At 48.4% G+C, this 21,703-nt stretch overlaps 1 protein-coding gene and 1 long non-coding RNA gene across 8 annotated transcripts in view; one reads left to right on the top strand and one right to left on the bottom strand.

The window, feature by feature from the left end:
• alpha-Catr (alpha-catenin related) overlaps positions 1-21,703 on the top strand; it is a 184,164-nt gene that overhangs the window by 93,075 nt on the left and 69,386 nt on the right. For all 6 annotated transcript variants that reach the window (XR_010564968.2, XM_070531598.1, XM_065434444.2 and 3 more), the window contains 4 exons: positions 12,961-13,305; positions 15,074-15,193; positions 16,163-16,252; positions 20,678-20,917. Coding sequence is in view for 5 of the 6 variants with exons in the window: in XM_070531598.1 (XP_070387699.1) it covers positions 12,961-13,305; positions 15,074-15,193; positions 16,163-16,252; positions 20,678-20,917 (795 nt within the window). In the remaining variant the exon portion in view is untranslated. The remainder of the gene's footprint in view (positions 1-12,960; positions 13,306-15,073; positions 15,194-16,162; positions 16,253-20,677; positions 20,918-21,703) is intronic.
• The window catches only part of LOC135903963 (uncharacterized), a 47,384-nt gene continuing 45,050 nt past the window's right edge, over positions 19,370-21,703 (bottom strand). For both annotated transcript variants that reach the window (XR_010564972.2, XR_010564973.2), the window contains exons 2-3: positions 20,793-20,960; positions 19,370-20,734 (exon numbers count right to left, since the gene is read on the bottom strand). This is a non-coding gene — a long non-coding RNA (uncharacterized lncRNA). The remainder of the gene's footprint in view (positions 20,735-20,792; positions 20,961-21,703) is intronic.

Below are 21,703 nucleotides of genomic sequence, written 5' to 3' on the forward strand. Positions count from 1 at the left end.
TCGTGTAGCAGCGCGGACCGAGAGAAACGAGGGAGCGAAAAAGAAGGAAAAAAAAAGAAAGCGACGTCTCCCACGAAAACGCGCCCCCCGCTGCTGACGCCGGCGCGCGAACGACGTCCGCGTGTCCGACACTTCGCGCGTCCTGCGCCGAAACAATGGAAACTTGACGAGTCCCTCCTCCTCCCTTCCCGGTAGCCCTCATCGGCCCGGAACAATGAATCGATCGCAGCAGCGGCGGCATCGATTCCCCGAGGAGGAGGAGAAGGAGGAGGGCGCCGGAGGACAAGGCCGAAGTGGGCTGACGCACATCGCGCGAAATGTCCCCGTGTCCTCGCTTACCTTCGCACACGCTCTTCCTGTGCTGCTGGACACGATAACGAAGACGATCGGCTACCTACCGTCTTTTTCTCCAGCTCTGTTATCTCGAGCGAATATTTTTCTGACCGCGGCCCTTCCTTTGTGCGACCCACCTAAAATGATCCTTTCTGCTTGCTACATTGGTTTACGTCACGTGGGCCACTCTGTGCGCTACGCTTAGCAAGGCTTCCTTTTTTTTTTTTTTCTCCTGACTCGGGAGTGGCCTCAATCTGTCGATCGTGTGCTCTCCAGTTCCTGCGACAAACTTGTCGGTATGTCCCGTTTTCTGCTGGATTTTTTTTCTTGCTTTACTTTTCTTGATTTTTCTTTAATGGTAGTTTGCACGTTTCTTTAATGCAAAAGGTACGCATTGTCTTGTTCTCCCTGGCAGGGAAAGGTTTGCTCTCCCTATTATTGCCGAGCGAGCTCCTTTCCGCCAACTTGCTTGTGATAAGGGCGAGTGCCCCCGTTTCCAGCAGACGGCGCACACAGGTCGCGAAGCTGAGGGAGGCGGGACTACCGAAAACGTCACCTCGCACGCACTACATCCACGCACGCTACATTATTACGGCGCTCACCTCCCAGCGGTTCTTGGCGTCAGTACTTAACTCGCCCCGAGATGCTGTCCGACGGCGGCGTTGGCGCTGTTAAACCGCGTTCTCCTAGCGTTACGACCAATTCGGCGTTGTTGAGTCGATTTCTTTGTTTTATTCATGGAATGATAAAGTACAGGAAAGAAGGGCCTATCTATTAAACATTTAAACTGCTATGAAAACGCTGCTCTAATGCGCGCCGTCTTTAATTCCTTGTAATGTGCAGTGTTTGCGCCGGCCGTGATGCTGATGTATATAGGGCGCTGCAGGAATTATTGCGAGTACAGGAGAGCAGCGGAGTCTGAGGATATAGTGCAGACTCGCTGCTCCCGTTTTTGTCACCACACAACCCACTAAAATGTGGCCGCCCAAGATGAAACATCACTTGTTTTCAATACTTATGACTTACCTTCGCCATTCCCTTTCACATAAAAAGAAAGTCAATCGTGCTTCCATAGCGCACAGCGTCGAATGCTTTCCAACGCATGTGGCATTGCAGATTGTAAACAGCGCTTTCTTGGAGTGACTTGTGGCTGTATCTAGACGGAATTATTCAGACTGTGTTGATAAATCGAGACTATGAGAGCCCTGAAAGTTTGATCTCTATGTGCACTTTCGCAGTATGGCATTATATGACTGCTAAGAGGAAACGTTCGTCTGACTGGGCTGACCTGCGCAAATACCTGAAGAGTAACCTTGTGTCTGCAGGAAAAAAAAAAGGTGTAGAGGTTTGAAAGAACGGGGCACACCCCTACAATCAACGGTGTTTCTCAGCGCAAACAATCGAAATTCCTTTATTGTGCGTGTTGGTATGCGACGTCGCCTTGTTGGTGCCGACATGGCGACGACGTCTGCAGCAAAATAGAAGCACGTGCTATCGAAGCGCTTCACCGGAGCAATTCCTCCGCACAATAGCGGCCACAGTGAAAAAGGAAAAGTGTAATCCGAGCTCAACGGAGACTTGTGCCTATAGCGGCCGTGCACATCGTCAACAACGCGGGCGTGCTGCTTTCTCGTGTGTAACGACGCCGGCGGTTTTCTGCCCGATAGCGTGTTTACAGCCGCCGCCTTATCTCCTCTGGAATCCGCGCGCACGCCGCCGCGGTCGCCGCCGCCAAGGAAGGGAGCGCGCGAAAAAAATCGGGAGCGGGGCGAGGGAACCTGCTCCCCGGGAAAGGTCACACGGTCATGACCTCGTTCGGGGGAAACTCGGCCACCACGCGGTTTGCGGTGCTCGGATCTGTCCCGCCCACCCTATACGCTTTCTTGTTCACCTGCGTCGGCTTGCGTTCTCCTTTTATTACTACTATTTTCGCGCGTCTCCCTTCCGGTGAAATTGTGAGTTGCCTATTCCTGGCCTTGTATACTGCAGCACAGGACCGTGTCAGCATCCGACGAAGCTTGCTCTCTTGGACCGCACCATCGCCAATATTTCGTGCCCAGAGGATCGACCGCTTCCGTCTGCCATCCTGCAACGCAAGCACATCTGTATTTGTATGCGCGTCCTCGTTCGCTTCGCGCACTTCGCTTCTGTTTCGTAATCAACAAACTAAACTAGCCCGGACCAGCATTGCTGCACGCACGATGATTATTGCGACACATCGTGTGAATGCGGATGCCATTTGGGTTCAAGTTGCAGCCCCTCCTTGACAGCTCTTTACGACAACATTCTGCCAACGTTGGAGGGACCGACCACGGCTTTGGCTCGACTCCAGAAACACGGGAGGGTACTTTTCTCGTCACATTGTCGGCAACCATAAGAGGGCGCTGAACGCCTCCCCGAGGGTCCGTTGTCGATTACTTCGATGCAACAGTCGTCAGGCTGCTTCTCTGGCAAGGTGCCTTTTACGTCATCATCAACAGGGAGATCGCATTCAGCTTCCACATTGCCATGTAGGGCCTCATCACTGACCGGAAGAGGTACTGAGTGGTACTGCTGACCGCCGTCAGTGTCACAAGAGACTTCCTCTGGAAGCAGAGGTGTCCAAGCAATGCTTCGTCGTCGCTCTTGCGGCCGGTGTGAAGCTTATCCGTGTAGGACACGACACACGGATAACACACGAGTGTTGCCGAAACTGGCGGCACTGTTGACGAAGTGCGAGCATTAAAACCAGCAGTGGCTTACGGGTCACCCGTTCACACCGCAGTCCACGAGACAGTCTAGCTCCGAGGTGATGAAGTTTAACTTATTTACCTCGTAGCTGGTTCAACACTGTATACACTCCACTTATTCATGCGTCTGCACTGAATTTTTTCAGCTTTTGTTTTAAAGCGTTTTAACGTATGAACGTTTTAATTTCGATGTAAGCGCCAATGTGCCATCCCTGTAGCCTGCGGCACAACAGTTGTTCACCGTCTGTGGTGTGTAGCTGCTGAAAGTTGCGCAGATCTTCCTGAACCTTCGTTTGTTACCTACAAGTGCCGGCCAATATAAGGTAAAATTGCAACTGCTTGACGTGTATTTTTGTGTTGACTGCGCGTGATACGCCATCTCGCCTGCTGATACCGGCACTCGAGTGTCTGCTGCTGTTGGCCCTTGTTGTCTCGGGTACATGCCAACATTCAACGTTTTAAACTCTCTGTGTTTTGTAATGTTCTGATCCCTTACCAAAACTGCAATTTAGCTGCAATGTACCGTTTTTGTGTGCTTCTTTCCTCCTCTTCTCGTGTTTTATCGCGTGGCATTATGGGTAGGTATTTATAAATACCTCATTATTACCGTATGCAAGCCCTTCTGTCCTCGATGTCATTTTTGTTCATGAAATGCTGCCAGGTGATTTTAGTAGCTCTAGCGATGACAGCGACTTCAATTTACATGTACATTAGCGTATTTTTGGAGGAGTCTGTCAACGTTATGTTTTTCACGCTTCTTAAAGAGAAGCCGAGAAATGTGAATCTACGTTGTCACTGTCAAGGTCCCAGATTCCGATCACTCTGCGGCTGCCTTGTTGTCTTTTTTTTTTATTTCGTAGCGAAGCGCATGCGTGGCAAAAAAAAAAATGAAAGAAAAAAAGTTGACTCTTATGAGTCTACCCGGTCGTCTGCCTCATTTACCCCGACAGCAAATATAAATTAAGTTCCCTGAAGACTATGCAATGTTGTGCGAACCTTGTTTAATGTGCCCTGTATTCTGGTATTTCTTCCAATATTAGAGAACATCTTTTCAAGCTATCACAAGCTTTTGATTTTCATGAATAAGTTTAAACAGATCGTTGAATGTGTCCCGTCTCTCCATTACGTATTTACTGCGTCGTACACTCATGTTCCCCGTGCCATCAGGACATCTGTCTGCCTTCTGTCTGTCTGTCCTTGCGACATCCATGATTGCAACATTTAACATTTACGACAAGTAAAACGATGCGCAATCCGCTTCCCGCTGTTGATGTTGTTGCTGTTGTTTATTTGCTTGCTTGCTTAGGCGATGAAATCAGCCAGGGCACGAGTGTTGCCACCCGTGTCTCGCGTCCAAGGCAGCTAGCTGAGCGTGCTCGCGAGCCGCTGCACACGGCGCCGCACGTGCCCCGCGTTCACTCGCATGAATAAAGTTTTTCTGTCTGTCTGTCGCCCTAGCGAGAACACTGCTGCAAGATCGCTCGACGACGAATCGGCAGCATGCGAGTGAGACGAACATTTCGCGCCCTTTTCCGGGCTAGCTGAGGGGGACCCGTGGCGTCCCGGGCGCCTGCCGTAGGCAAACCGCGCTCCGATAACTCCTTCTAAATGGCTGCTTATTTAGGGAATATGAAGCGTACGAAGCAATTAATTGGGGCTATACGCAGTCAACCTATGCAGAACGTGGCCCCGAAGCGCCGAGCTAGGGCACTGCATTCCGAACTGGTCGGCCGTCCAGCTGCGCATTAACGCGAATTCCCGAAGAACCAGCCGCGGTCACAAGGCGGCGGGTACGAACACGGTGCGCCGCGTGACCTGCCGCAAAAAGTGTGCGGGCCGCGATTGGCATTCCCAGCGGCGCCGCACTGCCAATGACGAAGTGCGCGTTGGTCATTGCGGCGGCGGCGGCAGCGGCGGCCGTACAGGAGGAGGGCTCCCGTGCTGGGCACCGTAATCACCTGAAATCGGGCAAGGCCGTCCCGTGCGGCTCCTGGGCGCGCCTATTTGGTTTCCGCCACTGCTGCGGCTGGTGTTATTGAGTTTCTCGCGTACGACCGTGTTCGGTATCGATCCCTTTTCTTCTTCTTCTTTTTTTTTTTCGCCGCATAGGCAGGACCTCGCAGCACGGGGGCGCCTCGCGGTGTGTGGGTTCTTGGGCGGTGACGGTCATCACTCAATGCGCTGCCCGTTGCCGAGTGAATTTACGTTTCCACTGAGGCCGTCCGTACGCTATCCGTCAGCATTTCGTTGCTTCTTTTTTTTTCTTCTGAACTAGATCTCGCAGAACGAGCGTTGTGCGAGACGTTTGCTTTGCATATCCGCAAGCGCCGCCCCTGGTACAGCTTCATATTGCCATGTGCAGCTGCCTGACTGTGGATAAGAAACCCCGAGCAGAGCTTTCACTGCCCCAAGAAAGTTGCAGCGTGCGTGCCGACAGATCCAGTTATAACGGACGACGTCGGACTGTTAGTTCAGTCGCCACCTGTGACCTGTTGCCTTTTCTTTTTCTTTTCGTTAGTCGATACTCTTAGGCAGGAGTGTGAAAATACTTGTTTCTGAAACTGAATTAAATGTGACTGAAATAGGAACACGATTAGAATATATCTATATGATACACAAATACTTATTCTCTACCCAATTATTTTCTGCAGCAGCGAATACGTTTCATAGCCATTTGTTTCCTTGTTTTTTTTTTCAATTAGACACTACAGCAAGGTTCTGATTGGCAATGTTATGATCGACCTGTCAAGTGTGAGAGACATTCAGGCGCACGTTCCCATGACAAGATTACTTGCCTCGTCCCAGAGAAGGCCGTTACGATAAGCCTGGGCATCGACCTGTCGAGTGTGAGAAGCGTTCAAGCGAGCGTCCCCATGTCGACATAATTGCCCTCTTCTCCGAAACAGCGTCACCACTTTTATTTCCCGAGCTGACACAAAGGGAAGGACGAAGGAAAGAAAACCCGAAGCGCAGGAGGTCGCCGACGGCAGAACCTGACGAAAGCACTAACACTTCCGCAGGCCCCCGAGAAGATAGCGACGACTACTAGACCGCAATGGGTTATTTAAGGCCGTCCTGGCCCCCGTGTTAAGCAGAACCGCTCGAGACTTGGAGGAGCGTCACAACCATGTACCAATGAAGTAAATAGAATCTTTTTTACTTTTTTTTCCTCATCACGATGCTCTGCTTCGTCGTCGTTTTTTTATTCTTGCCGAGAAGACCCACCTCGCTCGGACGAGATCGTATCAGCGACTGTACAAATGTAAATAAATAAATAAATAAGCTAGATTGCATTCGAATAGAAAACTTGGGACTAAAGATAATCACGAGCCCTTCCACTCTGCGAAGGTGGTTGACGAGCGAAGCTGTTTAGCACACGACACGGAGGTGACACATAATTTTGAACAAAGGTACGAACTCATTTATTACCTTGATGGGTGGTCATCGTGACAAAAAGTACACACACTGATGTGTTGTCTTCATCGGTGGTCATTATTTCACTCGCAACTGCAATCACATTCTTTGATAATGTGAAATCGATGCACGTACGCCGCTGGGTGGTCGGTTGTGCCGGATCTGTGTGGCGCCGCAAGGGGTATGTCTGCAACACGGAATGCGTAAACCGCTCCCTTTCCGGTACCGGCACATTTACATTGAAATCAACGACAACAGGGGTAGTGTCATTGCACCTAATTCACGCTGAGTAGCCATGATCCTTACGGGACTATAAGTCACTGCAGTTTTTGCTTGCTTACGGGAGTATGAGCCATTGCTCACGGGGTATGAGCCATCGATGATCACAGTTTTCGACATGCTGTTCTGTATGTTGTATGCGTGATTAGAAAGAATTTAAGTACTGTTCGCTTCACTTTCCTGAGTTCTTGTAGCCTGTAAGCATAGCCTTACGGGGCATTGCATTTTTTGCATGCTTACGGGAGCATGAATGCTTACGGGGGTATGAGCCATTGATGATGATAGTTTTTGTTAACAGAGAACAAAAATGCACGGGACCCTAGCCATATAGAGCTTCGCTGTAATACGATCCATTTTCCTGCGTAGGTAATGTGCATATTGGGTTTGGGACGTGGTTATTTTCTAGGCTTTCGTATAAACCCACGAGTTACTATTCTCGTATGCAAAGATTAAGTTTCAGGGGTCGAAATCACAAAGGATTTTGTTCGTGAGAACTTTTTCTTATTGGTCGGCGGCCTTCGTTAATACGTTCGCTGTCACCATTGGACGGATTTTGCTCTGACAAACGTTTTTAGCGAAGGAAATTTTCGTATATACGGACCATATTTTTCAGTGAAATGGTTGAGGGCGTTGCAATCACAACGTGAACAATAAATGGCATGAAAGTTGCAAGGAATGTTTCTTTGTTATATTTTTTTAAATTGTGGTATTATTACTAGAACGGGTTAATGTCGTATAATTTTAGTAAGCAGTGAGCGTTCTACAAGGTACGACTAGCACCCAATTCATGTTCTTCCTTCTGCTTTCTCATGAAGCATTGAAACGCATCAGTTATTGTAGAGGTCTTTCCAATCCCAATGACGCGGAACAAATATCTGGGATCGTATATGGGGTCGTACATACGGATTATTTCCCTTCGGTTCTGTTCATTCCTTATCACTCGTCGCAGCGAGAGGCCGATACCGGCAATGGCGAAGGCGTGCGCTTCCGGTAGCCAATCGCAAAGGACTGAAATAATGCAAAATGATACGTATAATCTCTACATAATGCGGCCGGTGGTCACAGTATTCAGACTAGGTCAGTTCGCTGATTTACATTTTTTTACATTACAAATGAATTCCGAATTCGAAAAAAATTGTGAAAGTTATTTAAAAGCTTAAAATTCTTCCAAGTTCGTGCGTATAAGAGAACAAAAGGCTCAACGTTCTCTGGGGAAAATGATGCTGTGTTGTTTGTCGCTGCGTTTCAGCAAGTAAACATTAAACAGTCTTGATGGCGCTATGAACAGGCATTCATTCATTCATTCATTCATTCATTCATTCATTCATTCATTCATTCATTCATTCATTCATTTCTTTACGGATAAATCGCAAGAGATGCTCACAAACAATCTGGACCGATAGCCTAGATTGGCTAGTGTTCGGTCCAATGAAGAATACGTCGAACAGGTCAACAGTGTAAATATATATGTATACAAATAGTAAAATCTGATAAAAAATATAACAAGGTATGTCCATAATCACATCAGCACAAAATATAACAGGTAAAATAAGTAGAATGTACTGACGTTGCACTGAGGCATGTTCCAGGTATTGCAAAGTACTGTTACGCTGCAAGGCAAGGATATTGTACTTTATTTTTTTCACCCGGCGGAGTATTCTCCTTATCCTCTTCTGTTTCTGTCTTTTGGAACACCAGAACAAAGCGTCGTCTAGTCGTGTCACTAGCAGTTATAAAGGAAACAGGAATTGCTCCGATCGATTGTGAACAACGCGCACCTCGTGTTCATCTTGTGTGGCATGTCCTTTTCTTCACTAAGTTATCACAAGGTATCTATATTTTGGCCTGTTGGTGTGCCATGAGCATGTACAGAGTTGCGCATAAAGGACACGGATACAAGGAGGAACGCTGGGGCACACGAGGCGCAAACTTACAATATTATTTCTGAAAGAACGTTACCCTTTTATGCACTTGCTACAACACAGCGCATTTCCTGAGAAACATCTTTACACACGTGTCCATTCACTCAAAGAAAGCTATCTCTTTTGCTGACAGTGCAATTGACGCCTCACTGATGCACCTGTCTCCTAATTTATGAATATTATGTGCTTCTATTATCAAGCGAGTTATTTCACTTTTGCTTCTTCCCCTTATTGTGCTCTAGTCGAACTCAGGTTTGCATTTGCAATCTCTGCAGTGAATGGCTAACCAGCCACCTGTGTTATTTTTGGCATTATTCGCATGCTCACGCAACCTGCCATTAATACACCGACATGACTGTCCTACGTAAAAGCCTTTATATGTGACAGTGGTATGCGGTAGACTATGCCTTCATTGAACGCTGCATAATTGGTGCGATGTTGTGTGTTGCACAATTTCTTTTCCCTGTTTTATTTGTCCGTTATTTTGCATAACTTTGCCAGTTCATCGGGAGCAGAGAACAACACTTTTACGTCAACACGTTGGGCTACCGTACGATAGCCTGTGAATATAAGGTATTACCGTAATCTTTCCTTTTTCTTTGTGGGCTGGACGTACAACATTACTGGTAGCCCTTATGGTCTTAAGAAGCTTTGCGGCTACATAAATTAACATCTGTTTCGGGTACCCTGCCTCTGAGGGACGAGTGCATTGTTGGCTGAAACTGGTATTCACTAGTGGGTGCATGATTTTTCCAAAGCATTGTTGAGGGAGAGATTTATAAGTGCCCTCTTAATTTGTTTCGAACGTGCGGAGTTAAATACGAGGATGGGTTTGTTAGCTCGTGTCTCGCAGCTCCAACAAAAATGAACAGAATTAGAAATGAGCCTCACGACTAAGAACCGGAAGCTTTCGTTCCTGGGTAATTCGTGGGTCTCTCGTAGGGGCTTCAGACATTTTTCTGCGATGGACAGAACTTTTGCGACTTCTCGGTTCAGATCGAATGGGTTGCATTCTAAAAGAAGCAAAAAAGCCATTGACATATCTAAAACCTTTGAACACCTTTGTTGTTAGTAGTTCGTATATGTGCAGTACATGACCCTATATGCATACGCCCGTCTTCTGTAAAAAGTGGCTGCCGTCCCACGTCGATATAAGGTAGAATTTAATAAGCTCAAAAAAATTCCCGCACGCAAGTCCGGTCTCGGATTGGAAGGCTATCACTTCAAATTCGTCAATAGCTCTTTCTACGCAGAGAAGAATATCGTCATGAGGTAAAGATTATTAAGATTGGTAATGTCGATCGAAAACGCCTTGAAATCCTTTTCTGAATGTGAGCTTACGAAATGGGTTTCCTGTTAAAACGTCGTATAGCTTCTTTATAGGAAATGGGTCCTTTTTAGGTAGGAGTTTCAGTTTTTCCTGTAAAAACAAGAATATTTTCTTCTGCCAAGTGTCGCGCTCTGAAGCTATATCCCTTAGGGGCGCGTCAATTTTATGCGTTTTCACGTTAAAAAGACACATTTACTAGTACTATTTTCTATACTTTTCTGGAGTCTAGGAAGATTCAGTCGCGTGCGTATCGTATTTGCCTCACATTTCAGTTTCTGCAAGGATATGCCATCATGACAGTTAAACAGTTTAGAAACTGCCTGTCTGGCCTTATTGCCAAACGTGCCGGATTTCAAAACTACGAAACGACCTTTTTTAACGGCTTGCAGAACACGTAAGTCATGGTCCGCTAGGTATCGCCCGACAAGTTTAACAGGAAACATTGCAGGCGGCTGCTTACACCGTGAAGGAACGTACGCTCCTTGGGAAATGCAGTGTTGTGCTTCGTCGTTGGGAGCGAGACGTGAAACTTGCCGAACGTAGGAAGGCAGTTCCGGCGCTGTCCTTTTGCTTTGCACGGCGAACTTGGGGCCAAAAGCCAGCGCTCTATGGACGTCTTCCTGTAGATGAACCTCTACGACCATGGAGACAGGACAGCTCTGTGTGGGGCGTCCCTTGGGAATGAGACTGCGAAGCTTAGTTGAAATTGCCACAGAAATCCTGTGGCCCGGTCCGCAATGCGAAGTATGCTTTAATCCGTCCTAAAATAGAATATGTCTCAGTCATTTGGGATCTCGATCAAGATTACATCATTAAGAATATCGAAGCCGTGCAGAACCGTGTTATGCGTTTTATTTTTTCGGATTACTCACGTCACATTAGCGTCACTTCATTGAAGTATCGTGCTGAACTGCAAGTGTTATCATGTCGCCGTAAAATCGCTCGCTTATCACTTCTTCATAAGCTCTAGAATCACTTCGCGGGGACTTCTTTAGGCCACCCCTGCCATCTTTCCCCGCCGTGATCATCCTTTTAAAATCGAACGTTTGACGTGTCGCACACTAACTCATGCTAGATCGTTCATACTGCGCACAATAACCGAGTGGAATAACTTGCCATCAGACATTCCAACCGTCACCGACATAAATGAATTTCAGAAACTTCTAATCATGAATGAAATTGCGTAAACCTTTCATGTTTCATGCCCCGCCCCCCCCCACGCCTTTCTTTTACAGTACAAACGGTGTAAAAAGTGATCTTGGCGTCTGTGTAACAGTCGTATCTTTATGGTTATTGTTCCTTTTTTTGTGTTGTGATTTGCCTTTTCCTTTTAAGTTCACATGTTGTGTTGTTTCCTGATTTGTTATACATTAATGGCTCGTGTGCTTCTTACAAACAACATTACCCTCCACTTTTGTATGCTTGTGATTCGTATTCTGTTTTTGTACACTTCTGATTATTATTAATACTACGGCCATCTTATTGGCCTTGCATTATTATATTTTTGTGATTATAGTTTATCAGTTCCCGCCTTTGTTTCGACTTGTTAATTATTTGTTACATCTTTATGCGTCTGTTACATCTGTTACATCTTTATTATTTGTTACATCTGTATGCGTCTGTTACATCTTTACGCCTATCTGCGTGCGCAAGTCATTAAGTCATGTGAAACAAATCGTCAAGCATTTGCGTCTCACGCTCTAACAAGAAAATAGATACGCAATCATCCTGCGTATTTTGTATGCGAAAGACTTTTGCAAGTTTATGAACTTTCTTGTCTTTGTGCTTGACGAATGCTCTTGGTTTGATCGAAAAAGACTTACGATCACATGCTTTACAATGTGCCGGAAAATGGTAGGTAGATGTTCCCTTGAGGTTATTATTGCATTCATTGTACCATGTGACAACAAGTCCAACGAGCGACTCGTATGAAAACGTGTTATAGGAACCACCGGCACGCTCAATTGTTGCTTGCTCCGACGTTGAGTTCTTGTGCTCAGAATCGAAGTCGAGAGAGAACCTGACGCTAAAAAAAGCCACTTTGCTCACCTGTTTCAAACCCCCGTTGTGTAAACTGAAAAAGAAGTCCACTGGCAGTCCTATATCCAGCGTGTCAAGCCGCGTCTTCTCCTTCATTAGTATCACTGCAACAATCCTCACGCTCGTTGGCGTGAGTGCCTGCATGTGCGTCGGGGAAAAGTCCTTGTGGTGTGCATTGTTTCCACAAAGCCACATTTTGCTTTCCAGAGAACTGATTCTTCGGAGCACCATAGTGCGAAGCCTGTTGTTTTGGAGGCGGCAAGTCATTGGTTTGACATAAATGCAGCAGTGAAAAAGCGGAAACACATCGCATGAAGCTGAATTCTGTTGTTATCAGTGCCAATGCTTTCTGCTCTTTCCTGTGTATTTTCGTTTGCGCTGCCAATTTGTCAGAATAATTACACCAACTAGCCCAGCTTTCTGCCTTAACCATGGCGAATATAGGCTATAATTGTCCATAGAAGAGGAGCGCCCCCCCCCCCCCCCCTCAATACACCATTCTTGCTCTTGGCTGTGCGTGCAAACATGGCTCTCACGTGGCTAACTAGCGAGCGATGTTTGTATTTACTTTTAACAGGCAAGAGATTGCATCTTGTCGCAAGCGACCTTCTTGCAGTGTCGACTATTAGCTGCTATCGATTGCATAATTACCGGTATTTTCGTTGCGAAAACCTGAACGATGATGAGGGAAATCTACAAAACATATCGTTATGTGCGGCGAAAAAAGTAAGCTACAAAACGCCGCAGAGTGAACGTCTCCATACACGTGTTGCAAATGCTTCTCCTGAGCACGCTTGCTACTGACCGAATATATAGGACATTACGCGTGATCGGTGCTTTGCAGGGAGTTTCGCACCTGACGCCACTGGAGGGCTGCTGTAAACTCGTTGCCGGTGTGTGTGTGTGTGCGCAGATCAGCACGCTGGTAAGCGCCAAGGACCGGGCGCTGCGCAGCGAGCAGGCGGTTCGAGCGCGCGTCGGCCAGGCTGTCAACCTGGCCGTGGAGCGGTTTGTGTCGGTCGGCGAGGCCCTGGCTGACGACAACGTCGAGATCAAGCTCGACATGTACGACGCGTGCCGAAGCGCGCGCGCCGCCGGCGCCAGCATCGAGCAGCTGTGCGACGTTCGCATGGACGAGGCGACCGAGGACCGGGGCGCGCTGGCGCGGGCCGCGCGCGCCCTGCTCGCCTCGGTCACCCGCGTGCTCCTCCTAGCAGACACCGTCGTGGTCAAGCAGCTTCTCAGCGCTAAAGACAGGGTGAGTCGCCGCGGCCTCTCGCCGGCCGCCTTTTGCGGTGTCCGGTGCCACCCTCCTTTGAGCACTGGTGGCTACACCGAAGGATATCGCGCTCCAGATGTGAGTGGCGCGTTAATGCGATCGCATTTGGACATACTATAAAGTTTTGTGCATAGGGGCCGACAGTTCTGACGCCCCTTCGTGGAGTGAGTGTGGCTGTCGTCCCCAGTCGCGCTGGCAGTCTGGAAGTATTGTGAATCAAGCTTGTCTAGTTCTCAATCGGCCAATTTGGTCGCCATCTCTCGCGGAATAAAGCGTAGGCCGACGCAGCAATAAGGGAACGCATGGCCATGTCATATGCTCGACCCATGCGCAAAGCCCTGAACTTGAGGGGAAAGAGCTTTCTCTGTTGGAAAGAGAGGAGGCTCTCTCTCTCTCTCTCTCTCAGAGAGTGTCGACAACTGGATCACTTCAGATGAGTGTGACCATCGAGTCGTGTACAGGCCAGCGTGAAAATGCTGCCCGTGCTGCCCCGCGAGGCTGACTCGTTGGATGGACAGAGGCTCCTTCTCATGCACAGACCCCCGCAAGTGTTGCCCACAGGGCATTCTGGTTGCGTGCGCGCACGCAGAACACGTACCCAGACACACGCGCAAGGTTGAAAGGGGGTAAGAGGACTCAGTAATGCGCATAAGAAGCGCCATGGCAAAACCGACGCTGTATATCTCGCGATCTGGGCACCGACATCCATCTTTACGGCCGAAGTTGACTCTCTGCGTTAGTTAATGCTGATCACGTGCTGCAATTAGACTTTTGGATGATTTGCTTAGACAGTGAAGTTCCGTTATAATAAAGGTTATTTACGCGAAGCGCGTGCTCGGATGAACATTTTAATGGTCCGTAGACGTTCCCACTATATCCGCAACATCCTTTTTTTCTTTTTTCATATGTTAAGCTAACGCATACGTGGAACATCTCGTCTCACCTTGACTTTATCGTGAGACGCATGGGAAAAAGAAATGAGCGCGTTTGTGTAGCTATAAAACGCGGAGTTTAGACACGAGCTTTCGAGAAAATGTTTGTGAGCAGTTATATCTGCAGGCGCATGTTGGAATCTGGTAGCGCAAAACAGGGGTAATTGGTGATCGCAGCGAGAGGCCTTCGTCCTGCAGTGTACATGATGATGATTCTTCTGTGAGCTGTTCAGTGGCTACTACAACCCTGGACAAATGTGCGCGCTGTGCATTCGACTAAAACACGGAAATGTGCCGTGCGAATCGAGCTACACTTTTTCTTGTTTCGCGGGGTTTCTTTCAGGCTTGGAAAAAAACTTTTGTCTAGCCCGTAATGAGCGATTTCAGGATGGTATACAATTTCCTCATTGACACTTTCGGTCTGAATATAATATGACAAGTTGATTAATTAATAATAACTAATTATGCAATTAGGCTAAATTAAGGATGTAGTCTGACTTGCTCCAAGCGACGGCAAACAACATTACCTTGGTTCGGTTCAGTTACGTTGCACTTGCGTATTTCCAAACTTTGGCATAAGTTACGTGAGATATATGGTATACTGCATATGGCGAAAGCTAAGAGTGGCCCGTGCACTTTTGACAAAGGATGTACTTCTGACTTTGCGAGTTGTGACTTGCACCCGCATTAACCGCACCGAATTTAGTGCTACTGATGAGTGCACATTGACAGAATACTGACAGCTGCCGTGCATACTGCTGCTTGTTTTGCCTGAGCTGTATTTTCTGAATGTCTTGTATCCCGCTTTTGTGCAGGTATCTATAAGCTTGAATCGCCTTGAGAATGTCGCTAACTTCACGGAGTTTGTGAAGGCATTCAGCCAGTTCGGCACCGAAATGGTTGAGCTGGCTCATCTCACTGGAGATAGACAGAACGTGAGTATACCTTTCGAGCACATTCTTTCACGATAGTGCGTCCATGATTTGGCCACACTGATGCTTGCCGCAGAAGATCTCATAAATCGTGAAGAAAAAGAAATCGTTTGTGTAACATTTATGTAATCGTTTACGTTTTTCTACGTATGATTAATGATATGGTGTGTAAGTGCGGTCGACTGAACGAGGACGAAGAAAGAAACAGATACACAGAGACTACACGCTAGCGCTGTCTCTATGTGTCTGTTCCTTTCTACGTCTTCGTTCAGTCACGCTTACACACTGTATCATGGATTCAAACCAACTAGCCCGCTAACGTGTGTTAACCAAGTATGATTAATGTGCTTTCGGTCTTGTCGTGTAACTCACACATAGCTATTTTTTCACAGAAACGCTTTTTCAGCCACATTTGGAGCTGCATGTCTAAGCCTGCCCTCTGGAAAAGCATTTCAGCCAATGCTAACTTGACTAACAGTTCGCTCGCGTCAGAGTGCTGCTCCCCTCAATTTGCGTCGGGATAATGTTTTCAATCGCTTACAGTTCTAGCCTTAGCTGTGAATTTGCTGCGAAAGTAATCCCTTGATTTCTCCGGTTTCACCATTAACGGTTAGCTACAACGGCGTCGAACAAAGTTCGACGGATACGAGAAGAAAGATCGCAGCACCTCAATTTCCTGCTGGGCGGCACTCTAGCGCTCCTCTTTCTGCTGCTACAGTGGCTGTTAACTCGCAAAATAGGCTGCTCTACTGTGGCTGACTGCATTAGGAACCCACGGCCGTGTTCTGTCCCGATTGCCTTCGGGGATATTGCAGTGCGCGCCCCGAATGGGTAAGCCAGCCAGAGTCGACGTGACGAAGGATAGGCGGAGCGCACACCGCTGTCGTTGCGTTAGGCGAAAGTGATCAGCGGGAAACGCGGCCCCCGTTCCTTGTTCTCTAACGTCATCAGGGCTGCTGTACTCTACCGCAGGACATGAAGGACGACAAGAGAAGAGCCCAGATGGCTTCAGCGAGGATGATCCTCGAGCGCTCCACCATGCTGCTGCTCACGGCCTCGAAGGTACGCGGTTCATGCAGCGTCAGCCATTCTGCAGGCTAGGTTGTTCTGTGTAATCTGCCGTAAGGAAAAAGCTGAGCACTGTAGCACGTCGTGACGGTGACTCAAGGCACATGTCAGATCTGTCTCTGCGACATTGGTCGCCAGTGGCGTGGCCAGGGGGTGCTACACCGGGCACGTACGTGCCTCAGCCCCGAAATTTCTTATTTCTCCGTTAGTGTGCAGACTTCCCAGTTCGACTGCCCCACCTTCCTACCCCTCCTTGGTCAAGTGAGTACTCACCCTACCCTGCAACCCACCCTCCACCTGAAAAAAATGTCTGGCTTCACCACTTCTGTCCGTAGATCGAGGGAGACCGATGCATTGAGCAGCGGGAGTAGAAAAATAGTCCGCTAACGATGACGACGAAAAAGGGAAGGAGGACGACCAATAATGTTTTAATTGGCAGACAGGAGTCCACAGGCACATTCTGGCTTCTTGTGTCTTTTTTTTTTGCACAGTTAGTACAGAAAAAAACACAAAGCAGAACAGCAGGAAACGAAGTGAAGAAACTAAAAAAAAAGGTATTTCTTACATCGAGGAACCAGAAGCAACCGGTTTTTTTTTTCATTAGTTCGATGCTGTTTTGTGCTCTTGGTTAATTTTTGTGTATACATTATACCACGTGTGCGTATGTTCACAGAGTCTGTCCATTGAAATTTCATCTGCAATGGCCGTCATTGTTTCCTGTTTCGTCCTGATTTCTTTCGCGCTGTTTTTCAGTAACGCACTGAACTAGCCCAATTTCCCGCTCATCTAAAAGCACGACTAGAAATCTTTTGCACTGCTAGCCGAAGTTGGCAGAATTCTGGCTCTTGGCTAAAATCTCTTCATCGAAGGCGGCAAAGATTAATGTGGCCTCGGCTTCTTTTGCGATACTGCTATGGCAATTTGCGATACTGCTATGGCAAAATAAGCATATCCATGGCGAGTCCAGGGAAGCGTTGTCGGTTTTGGCAAATTGGCTATCCGAATTGCTGGTATGCGAATGCCAGAAGATGACGCGGTAATGTATTACGCTGCTTCAAGCGCGTGAGTTCACATTTCACCACTGCAAGCGCCCGTATCGTCCACCGGTTGGGCAGTGCCTTGCTTTTTGAGGCCCCCAGATGGCTGTCTTAAGGCGAGAACATACAGGACCAAACATTGGCAACAAGATGAGCCCGAAAAAGATCGGGGACAACTCGACACATTGCAATGAAATGCGCTGCCAGAACCGTGAGGAACATCCACCTTCCGGAATGTTCAAAATGGATGGGAACGTTAACGTAAGCGGAAATGAGCAAGATACGATTGTACTATTGGCGGCGAAATAGCATGGAAGAGATGGGAACGGGTCGTCACAGAGACAGATAATTTTACGAGATAAAGCGTATATGAGTAGAATGCAATATTAGCGCGTGTTAATACTTACAAGCAGCTCACACAGGCTGGGTGATTATTCGATCATCGCCATCCGATTCAAAGGGGATGCCAATAATGATTATCGTTGGTGCGTTTGTCTCTCCACAAAGAGCAGCGCACGCGCCTCACTCAAAGACATTCACGTGGGCGCCCTCTGAGGTATACATGGAGTATTTGTCACATCGCGTCCCGGTGCGGACCTCGAAATTTCGCACTTACTTTTGGTAGAGCTCGGCGCTTTCTAAGCACGCGAAGTGCTTGAGGTGGGCGCGAACCATTATTTCTGCTAAACAATCGCAGTGAAAAATGTGCACCGCTGCTCGAGCCGGGAACCGCGCCTAGGAACTTGTGATTTTGATAATGGCGCCCGACAAGACGACGAGCTCATCAGCGCTGTGACTTGTGCCACAGGCTATTAGATTCGTCGGACGATCTCGGCGCTGCCACCATTTGAAGGAGTTGAAGTTCGTAGAGAGGAACTCGGTGAACAGGATTTATTTACATTATTTACATCTTAGACAAGACATACATCGACAGACTAGCGTGACTCCCATATGGAGCCCGCAAGACTAACATACAGCAAACAGCTTACGAGCACACAGCTCACGAGTACATTTCGAGCATGACAACGAGTACGCAGCTCACTAGTACATCTCGAGCACAACGAGCACACAATGAGTACGCTCTAGCAGCCGACAATCGCTGCTTATAAGCTCTCTGCTTGACGTCACAGTTCGACTTCATTGAAGATGACCCGCCCTTTTGAATGAGGATGAGGGCTAACATACACGTGCCGCACACACACACTGGTGTAAAGTTCCGGAGCCGACGTCAGAGGGGCTTCGTAGAACTCTGCTCTGTCCCGGGTGGCGCGGCCTGGTAACACATTCTCTGGTGTCTCGAAAAGCTCATGGGGTGTTTCCGCCAATTACCTCCCCTCGAGAACTCCCCTGAGCTGACCCCGCGCCACGTGGCTGCCGGTTATCCGCAGTTCTCTGAAGTGCGCCCCGTCCGGTTGGATTGGAACACGTGCAACGGGCTGAAATAGCTGGCACGTTGTCACCCCGTACGGCCATTCCTAACAATGCCCGGCGCATTCCGTCAAGAAACATAATAGTCTGATATCACGAATTATTCCTCGCTGACCGAAGGTGATCGATTTAGCGGGCTATGAGGGGCACCGTAGCAGAGGGCTCTAGAATGATTTTGACAGGAAACCTAAAACACGGTCAGTAGGGCTTTTGCATTCCGCCCCTGCCCGGCCACCAAGGCCCGGTATCGTGCCCGTGCGCTCGTCCGCGAAACTCCGTATCCACTGCGATAACCGCGGCGGGTGTTGGCGTGAGAGTTCGTGTCGAAATATATAGCGTACCGACGAAGGAGCTGCGGCTACACAAAGTTAACGCGCGAGTAGCGAGCAAATCGGTGACGGTAATTGCCGGAGGCGGAGGAAGCGCCCTCATTAGTCACGGAAAAAATGGACGGAGGTTCTATCGAAGTGAGAAATGCTGTGGCACTTCTTGGCGCCAGTAGACGAATACAGAAGCACAGCAGTCTACATTATCAACGCGCGTTGTTGTTGTAGTATCATTTTGTGTCGATCTGAGGCGGAAGCTATTTTCCCCCCTTTTATCTTTGAAAAGGATATTTTATACACGGGAATTCGGAGGTGGGCATTGTTTTCCCGGGTAAATCTTGACGTCCTGAATGTTTGAGCAGATAGAGCAATAAATGCCGGACACAATACGAATGTGCTTCTGTCACAGGCAAAGTGTTTAGCAACTAAGGCAGAATAAGACCATGTATATTGTGAATATGAGAATGCCGCGATGTATATATGCTTGACTATCGCGCGTTATATTTCACTTCTGCGATGGTACACGTCGGCATCTCGCTTCTCTCCGGGGCATGTCATTTCCTTCTGACATCGGAACACTCGATTAGAAGTAAGCGCGAAGAGCCCTTTTATTTAAAGAGATACGAAGGGAGAAATATGACTACGGAAGCGCGAGTGTTACATGTTTATCGTATTAGAGGCACTGGAGGGCCGTCCATTGACAAAGCAAAAAATGCTCCAGGACAGTGGTCCCAAGGAACGTGTGCGCCTAAAGGCAGCCACAGCGCTAGTTCACTTCCTGCTGTCTAGTCTATATACGGGCTTGCGAGATAGGTTGTCATGGTGACGTCTGCCGCTTCAAAACATAGTGCGCCGATTTCCGTTTGACAGGAAGCAAACTAACGTTATTGCTGCCGTTAGCGCATATGTCCGTTGCGACCACAGTCTATAGTAGCCTTTGCTCTGACAGCGGCCGGCTGTCCGGTGTCTAACGCTGTACACATGTAGCACACCTGCCTTTCCACACCAGCTAACGTGGACCGATCAATGCACAGAAGACGTACGGTTTTTTCGTTATAGCCGCAGCCAGGGCCCGGTAAGGCTGTCGGCCCATACAATTGTAAACGAGTATGACTTTGTAAACGCGACGCCAAGCCACAGTCAGTACAACAAAGTGAATGCTTTAAAGTCAAGGAAGGGCCTTTGGAGATTGCGCGAGCGATGTAATGATGTTACTTTCTGCTCGTCAGGCGAGTTCCCCGCGACGCACGAGGCAGTCACGCTTGGCAGAGATCTTCGTGTACAGGGTATACTTTGCAGGCACACACACAAAAATGATGCGTGAAAAACATTTATGACGGCCCTATTCTTCCAACAGTGCACAAGCAGGTGCGGGGCGGCGCCAGCAGGTGCCACCTGTGCACTGCAGTTGTAGTGGCAAAACGTGAACGGGCCTTAGCAAAGAGCTCGCTGCTGCTTCGCGCAGCAAAGGCCAAACCAAACAAGGAAGTTCATCTGGCCGGACGACGAGAGCCAGATCGCCGACGTGGCTCTTGCCTTTCCCGCGACGCGATCGCGTGCGCTGCCCGGCGCCACTGCGGACGGTGTGGCGCAGGGAGGGGTGACGGGTGTGTCCCGGCTGTCCGCAGGCCTGCCTGAGGCACCCGGAGTGCGAGACGGCGCGGGAGAACCGCGACACGGTGTTCCTGCAAATGCGCCGCGCCATGGACCTGGTGCACTTCGTGGTCAAGGACGGCGTCATACCGGAGCTCGCCTGCGCCGCCTCCTCTTCGTCCGAGTACCGCCGCAAGGGCGCCCGCAGGGGCTCCTGGCGCCTCGACGAGTTCGACCGATGCGCCACCGTCCACAACGCCGTCAAGATGTTCGAGGTGGGCGCGCCGCTCTGCCGCGGCGGCGGTCGCAGTGCTCGACCTGCAGCACAAGCGCGTTGCATGTTTATTTCCGCTTTCACCGATCAGCCCGTGAACGTGCTTAAGTTACCCTTTCAAACAGGCCTGATATAATAGTGACTTTCATAATCGAATGGGAGGATCCTGAGGAATTGGAGGACAGGGAGTATCCTGACACCCACCGTATCGAGGACGAAATATCGCGGAAGAGTGAAGCGCGAAAGAAAGGTTGAACAAAAGTAATGTACAGCTCCTTTATGTTGCCACGGCTTGTCCCACTTCCCGTAGTATTGCGCTAGATTCCACGTCACTCGCCTTTCAGCTTGCGTGTCGTTTTTCGGATTGACAGCGCGTCATAAGCGATTTTCACATTACCAAGCAGACTCTGCTGCGGCAAAAACCGTGAAGTCATTTCAAGTCGCATTTTCTGGCACTTTCTACCTAGGAACAGCTATCTTCAGTTGGTTTAGAACAGTGCTGGGCAAAGACATTTTGTAATTGTATCATGATACGATAAAAGATACTCGGGCAACTATTATTTAGACACAGATACTGCCGCAGTTAATGTATCCGATAGGACCTTTTTCCATTTGAATCTTGAGATACTTCGATACGTTCGCAAATTTCGTATTGTAGATGTATTAATCTAGCAGCAAACGCATATGCACAAAAATGTTTACTTGGAAATTGCTTAGCTCCGACCAACCTTGTTTGAGTTTAATGAAATGTAGTATCTCAAAATTTTTGTTTTTCTTGCTGAAAGTA

This window comes from Dermacentor albipictus, chromosome 1 (genome assembly GCF_038994185.2).
Source record: "Dermacentor albipictus isolate Rhodes 1998 colony chromosome 1, USDA_Dalb.pri_finalv2, whole genome shotgun sequence".
NCBI classification, from domain to species: Eukaryota; Metazoa; Arthropoda; class Arachnida; order Ixodida; family Ixodidae; genus Dermacentor; species Dermacentor albipictus.